This window comes from Malaclemys terrapin, chromosome 21 (assembly GCF_027887155.1).
Source record: "Malaclemys terrapin pileata isolate rMalTer1 chromosome 21, rMalTer1.hap1, whole genome shotgun sequence".
NCBI classification, from domain to species: domain Eukaryota; kingdom Metazoa; phylum Chordata; order Testudines; family Emydidae; genus Malaclemys; species Malaclemys terrapin.
The window spans coordinates 18,012,986-18,020,028 of record NC_071525.1 but is presented as its reverse complement, the minus strand read 5'-3'; the positions used below and the strand labels follow the sequence as shown (position 1 = coordinate 18,020,028).

Here is a 7,043-nt window from a genome sequence, read left to right as displayed (position 1 = left end):
TGCAACATAGAACACGTTGGCGTCTGCTGAGTTCTCTGCGGTTGGGAATAAAGGTGTTGTTTGTATTTGGGATGCGTTGAGTTTTCAGTGAGTCTACATTGATGGACATTACTTGGAAAGTTAGAGGACCAGGGAAAGGGACATGGGGCCTTTCCCCTCTAGGGGGTGCCGGCTCTCATCCGGCCCCAGGCAGCGGGACTGGCTTCAGAGGTGCCAGGAATGAAATGAAAATCTGCCCCTATTTTCAGTGGGCCAGTTCCTGTAGACGCAGCAGTAGGCTTCCCCGTTAGGGAGAGGAACAAGTGTTTGGGATCAAATTGAATCTGTAGGGCGAAAATTGAGGGGTATCAGGAGGGGCCCCGTGCCTCACCCCAGAGGTGGCTGCATCTCAGCCCTGGGCGAGGGATCTCTGTATGAAACCTGGACACCCAGTTCCCTTCTCCCCCGCGCTGTCCTGGGAGGCCCCTGTGCGGCCGCTCCAGGCTCAATGGAACTGACCGACTCATCAGGTTGTTTTGAGGCTCCCGGGGGCAGGAGTGCTGGGACTGCAGATCCCGGCTTCTGGAACCAGCTGTCCCTGCCATGGCCCCCCCGGCCCATCATTGGCATTAAGGGATTTGCCGGCCTCTGCAAAATCGCTGCTGGTGGCTAGGAGAGGAGAGGGGTGACGGCCTCTGGGCAGTGTGGAGCAGAGCCGGGCGCTGGGTCGGCACAGGTAGGGGGCACCGGCGGGGGGAAGGGGGCACAGGGACCCACCGAGGGGCTCCCCCTCTGACCTACACACGCAGCGACCTGGGAGCAGAGACCCTGATACACAGGCACACAAACTGCCCCCCCCCCCACGCACACACTGGCCCTGAGAAATACTCCCCACCACTCACACATTGACACATGCCCATGCAGCGATGCTGCTACGATACTTATCAATCCACTCCCCTCCCAGAGCCGGGGACAGAACCCAGGAGTCCTGGCTCCCAGCCCCCAGTGCTCTAACCCACTAGACCCCACTCCCCTCCCAGAGCCGGGGACAGAACCCAGGAGTTCTGGCTCCCAGCCCCCAGTACTCTAACCCACTAGACCTCACTCCCTTCCCAGAGCCGGGGATAGAACCCAGGAGTCCTGGCTCCCAGCCCCCAGTGCTCTAACCCACTAGACCCCACTCCCCTCCCAGAGCTGGGGACAGAACCCAGGAGTTCTGGCTCCCAGCCCCCAGTGCTCTAACCCACTAGACCTCACTCCCTTCCCAGAGCCGGGGATAGAACCCAGGAGTTCTGGCTCCCAGCCCCCAGTGCTCTAACCCACTAGACCCCACTCCCCTCCCAGAGCTGGGGACAGAACCCAGGAGTCCTGGCTCCCAACCCTAAACCCTAATCGGTTTTGTGCTGTCTGCAGGCTCAGGCAGGATGTACAGCTTCATGGCAGGGGGTCTTTTCTGCGCCTCGGTCGGGAACATCCTGCTGGTGGTTTGCACAGCCACTGACTACTGGGTGCAGTACCGGCTCCAGGGAGCCTTGGCCCACCAGGGCCTCTGGCGCTACTGTCTGGCGGGCAAGTGCTACATGCAGATGGAGAACATTGGTAAGGACCACTAGGGGGCGCTGTGCTGCAGGGAGCGGGGTGGGTGCTCTCCCCTGGCAGGCAGGGCTGGCGCCGATGCGCTAGGGGGCGCTGTGCTGCGGGGAGCGGGGTGGCAACTCTCCCCTGGCAGGCAGGGCTGGCCCCAATGCCCCCAGGGCGGCGCTAGGGGCACTCCCAGAGGCATTCGGCTTCCCTAAATCCTCCCTGGAGCTGAGATTTTCATTTGCTTCCCCTCCTAAATTGCACTGAATTGTGAATTAACCAGCCACTGTGCCCTGCCCCAGAAGTGGCTGCATCTCAGCACCAGGCGAACCAGCCCCGCATGGTGTTATGTGTGGCTGTTCCACAGCTGCTCTGCCCCAGAGGTGGCTGCATCTCCGCAGTGGGCGAACCATCCCTGTGCAGTGTTATGTGTGGCTGTTACCCAGCTCTCCTGCCCCAGAGGCAGCTGCATGTCTGTGCCAGGAGAGCCAGCCCCATGCAGCATTACATGTGGCTGTTCCCCAGCTTCCCTGCCCAGAGGTGGCTGCATCTGTGCGCCGGGCGAGCCGTCCCCTTCTAAACAGGAGCGGTTTTGAGTGTTTTCTCCCCGCTGCTCTAGCCTACTGGAATGCCACCCGGGCCTTCATGATCCTCTCTGCCCTGTCCTGCTTCGCTGGCATCATCACGGGGATCTTGTCCTTCGCCCACCGATCCACCTTCGAGAAATTCAACCGGTCGTTCGCTGCTGGGATAATGTTCTTCGTCTCCAGTAAGTGTCTGCCCACTGCCGCGGGCACCCCAGCTGGCCACCAAGACACAAGGAGGAGAGCAGGGTCTAGTGGTTAGAGCAGGGGGGCGGGGGCTGGGAGCCAGGACACTTGGGTTCTTTTCCCAGCTCTGGGAGGAGAGTGGGGTCTAGTGTTTAGAGACGGGGGGCAGTGGGAGACAGGACGCCTGGGTTCTCGCCCGGTTCTGGGAGGGGTGTGTGGTGTAGTTACACTTCCCAGGCAGGAGGGCCTGAGAATCAGGACGCCTGAATTCTCTCCCCAGCTCTGGGAGGGGAGTGGGGTCTAGTGGTTACAGTGGCGGGGGAGGGGCTGGGAGCCAGGACTCCTGGGTTCTAGCCCAGCTCTGGGAGGGGCCCGGGGTGCAGTAGTTAGAGCAGGGAGGGGCTGGGAGCCAGGACTCCTGGGTTCTATCCCAGCTCTGGGAGGGGCGCAGGGTGCAGTGGTTAGAGCAGGGGGAGCAGGGAGGGGCTAGGAGCCAGGACTCCTGGGTTCTATCCCAGCTCTGGGAGGGGAATGGGGTCTAGTGTTTAGAGACGGGGGGCAGTGGGAGCCAGGACGCCTGGGTTCTCGCCCGGCTCTGGGAGGGGCGCGTGGCATAGTTACACTTCCCAGGCATGTAGCGATTTCTCTGGCCTCTTGTCCTGCCATCGGTCTCTCTGCCCCACCTCCTCCAGCGCTCTTCATCCTGCTCGCCATGGCTGTCTACACCGGAGTCACCGTCAACTTCCTGGGCAAGCGGTTCGGGGACTGGCGCTTCTCCTGGTCTTACATCCTGGGCTGGGTTGCCCTGCTCATGACCTTCTTCGCAGGTACTGGCCCTTCCCCTCTAGGGGGCGCCAGCTCTCATCCAGCCCCGGGGCGGTGGGGGCAGTGTGGGGGCTGGCAATGGGGCCTTTCCCCTCTGGGGGTGGCAATAGGGCACCTTTCTCCTCATCCAATTCCTTGTTTCACGCTCCCTGTCCAGGAATGCCCCAGATCTGACCAGTAACCCCCTCCCAGAGCCGGGGAGAGAACCCAGGAGTCCTGGCTCCCAGCCCCCCCTGCTCTAACCACGAGACCCCACTCCCCTCCCAGAGCCAGGGAGAGAACCCAGGAGTCCTGGCTCCCAGCCCCCCCTGCTCTAACCACTAGACCCCACTCCCCTCCCAGAGCCAGGGAGAGAACTCAGGAGTCCTGACTCCCAGCCCCCCTGCTCTAACCACTAGACCCCACTCCCCTCCCAGAGAACCCAGGAGTCCTGGCTCCCAGCCCCCCCTGCTCTAATCACTAGACCCCACTCCCCTCCCAGAGCTGTGGAGAGAATTCAGGCGTCCTGACTCTCCTGCTCTAACCACTAGACCCCATTCCCCTCCTGGAGCCAGGGAGAGAACCCTGGAGTCCTGACCCCTCAGTGCTGTTAAACAGCCCCTCTCTCCCCCTCACAGGGATATTTTACATGTGCGCGTATCGGATGCACGGATGCCAGCGCGTGGCTGAGACGCGTTAAACCCTGCGCGATGGCGCTGCAGCGAATCGAGACACCTGCATCCCAGGGCGAGTGATACCTCGCCATCCCCACCCCCAGCCTTCCAGCAACCCACCATGGGACATCCCCGTAGCAAACGCCCTTCGTTCGTTTCATCGGATTCCAGGCCAGCTTCCTCCTTTGGCGCTCGGAGCTGGACGTAACCAGAGCCAGCCCCGTGCCCCCAACGCTTTAGAATCAAATCAGACAAAGGGAAGCATCAGTTACCCCACGTTTTACAGTCTGGGGGAAACCGAGGCACGGCGAGATGGCCTGACCTGCCCAGTGTCGCACCGGAACACAGCAGCAGTGCTGGGAATTGGAACCCAGGTGTCCTGAGTTCCCGGCGGGACCATCCTTCCTTTAGAACCGGATTTAAAATATCCAGCACCTGTGGCTGACTGAACTTGTGCTGTAGCTTTGATTGATAAGCAGACAGGCCGGGAAGTTAAATTGTCGCCTGGAATTACAACTGCTCAGAAATGTCTCTCTACCTCCGCGCCCCTCTGAGTAGCGTCAGCTAAGGCAACGTAGCAGCAGGAACCGCAGTTTTAAAGTTTTGTGTCTTTGGCCAGACAGCTCCGATTTTTGCCTTTAACGAAGTTTTATGCATTGAATTTCCTTGGTTTTTCTTTTCTTTTTTTTTTAAAGAAAAAGAATAAAGGTCCTTAAAGCGGTTTGTTCCTTTGTTGATTTCTACCCACAAAATCACTAGTCGTGCTTGGAAACCCTTTGTGTGAAGTGCCTCAAACCCTAAAGCAGTTTGTAGTTCAATCCCAACAAAGTTTTTTAAACAATTTTTTTTTTAATTTCCTAGGCTTTTTGATCAAAGGCAGGAAAAATCCTTGAAAGCAACTTACCCTGTCTCAAGTGCCAAAGCGATATTAAACTGTTTTAAATATTTAGAATTAAATTATTATTAATTTGTATTTTCATAGCCTCTGACAGCTCCAGTCATGGACCAAGCCCCCGTCAAGTGAGGCCCTTACTCATGTTAAATTTCCTTTTTTCTTTTAATAACAAGTTTTTAAGGCAATTAAGCTGTCTCTAAAGCCAAAAAGGTATTACATATTTGTGCATAAATTATCACCCAGGGTCCCTCTTACTGAATCCCCCCTCCCCGCTTTTTTTTTTTTTAAGAAAGACATTTTCTTTAGGCTGAATGAAGCTGTCTAAAAACCTGAAGACGCATTAAACCATTTTAAATATTTACATGACACAGTTTGAAATCCTCACAAAGTTTTTACAATGAAGTGCCTGGCATTTTTATTTTGAAAGAAATCTATCCAGCTATCAAAATGTTTCACGGGAATTTGTGGGTTTTGACGGGGAAAAGACAAATCATTTCATTTTGGCAACGTGGACGTGTTTCGTTTTGACTTTTACATTCCAAATATGTCCTATTTTACTATTACATAATCTTTAAGCTTGTGTCAATATCATGTATCTGACCTTGAATATTTTAATAGACTATTAAAAGTCTAAATGAAACGAACCGAACCATTTGGCTGGTCCCACGCAGACATTTTTTGGAATTTTCCTTGTGCGGGCAGCGTTCAGATTTTGACTTTGAGTTCCCATTTGGAACGAGCAGAATTCAAAATGTCAGAATGTCCCACAGAATAGAAATACAGGCTGCTGACCAACCCTCTGTTTGAGCTTATGTTAAAATAATCACAAAGCTTTTTGCACTGAATTTCCTAGGTTTTTAGATGTCTATAAAAATATAAATAAAAGCTAAGGAAGGGGAGAATTTTTCAAACGCTCCTAAGTCACATACGCCCTTTTCCTCAAAGGTGCGTATGTGGGCACAAGTGCCAAAATACCTATGAGGATCCAATGGGAGTTAGGAGCCTGTATACCTTTGGGATTCTAAGCTGCAGGGTCCTCAGTCCCATGAGAATTAGGCACCTCAGGCATTTAGATTGTTTGGAAAATTGTATCCAAGATCTGCGAAGTGAATGAAGCTGTCTCGAAAACGGGGCAGCGAGAGAAACTGATTGAAAGCCGATCGTCCCTCCGCCGAGCAGTAGCAGATGTCCGGCCCTTTCTCGGTCGCTTTCGCGTCGGAGTTCAAATTGGCGCGGCAGAGCTGGCAGTTTGCTTATTGGAAGTTGTTTATCTGCGCCGTATACCCCAGGCCTGGACCAGAGGTGGCCAAAGCAGGCAGCCAAACCCCAGTCAGGAATCCCAGCGCAGCCACCAATGCCCGGGGCCCAGGACTCAACTGGGCCCCGTGACGGCGGAGAGCAAACGCCCCGGCCTGCTGGTGACAGCTCCCTCCGCAGAGACCTGGCAGCACAGAGACGGACACCGCGGCGGTGTCTCGAGACTGAACGTCAGCGGCACCGAGCTTGGCGGGCTGGGTGCACCCACGCTCCCTAGTGACGCCCCGGGGGAAGCAGGGTCACGTCCCCTAGCCGTGCTCCAGCCAAGGCAGGGGGCTGGGTTTGAGGCGCCCGATATGCGCCTTACTCGGAAGGTGGCACCACTGTTTTATAAGATGTGCCCCCTCCCCCCCAGCGGCCCCACCACGGTGCCACCTCCAGGCGGGTGCAGATTACGGTCACGCCCGGGGCGTAAGCGGCTTCGCCAAGCACCGGACCAGACCTTGGCCGTGTAGCCAACGAGCCAGTGGAAAAAAAGCTGCCAACCCCCCTCGCCCTTCCATGGAGATTAAAGGGCCTGTTCTCAGAGCCGCCTGTCTGGTCACTTATTCGAGCCCCTGGAGGGCCCCCCATCCCCACACTCCCCTCAAGTGTGTGTCAAAGGACTCCTGGGTTCTCTCCCTGGCTCTGGGAGGGGAGGGGAGCTGGTGGTTAGAGCAGGGGGTGCTGGGAGCCAGGACTCCTGGGTTCTCTCCCCGGCTCTGGGAGGGGAGTGGGATAGAGCAGGGGGGGCTGAGGAGGGGCAGGATTCCTGGGTTCTCTCCCCAGCTCTGGGAGGGGAGTGGGATAGAAAAGGGAGGGTGGGTGGGGCAGGACTCCTGGGTTCTCTCCCCGGCTCTGGGAGGGGAGTGGGATAGAGTGGGGGGTGCAGGACTCCTGGGTCTGTCCCAGGAGATTCCCTTGTTAAGTAGGCTGGGGGCGGTTGGGGCTCGGCTGGAAGACCTCAGGGGCAGCTGTGGGCGCTGGCGATGGGGGGCGGGTTTGCGGGCTGCCGGGAGGAACTGTCACAGAGGATGTGGGGAT

The 7,043-nt window shown here is 56.8% G+C and overlaps 1 protein-coding gene across 1 annotated transcript; it reads left to right on the top strand.

Annotated features, from left to right (window-relative positions):
• The first annotated feature begins 1,403 nt into the window (after positions 1-1,403).
• On the top strand, positions 1,404-3,834 carry LOC128826806 (lens fiber membrane intrinsic protein-like). The gene is made up of 4 exons (XM_054010293.1): positions 1,404-1,578; positions 2,180-2,329; positions 3,023-3,157; positions 3,773-3,834. The coding sequence occupies exons 1-4, from the start codon at positions 1,404-1,406 to the stop codon at positions 3,832-3,834; spliced, it is 522 nt and encodes a 173-aa protein (XP_053866268.1).
• Positions 3,835-7,043: the final 3,209 nt, after the last annotated feature.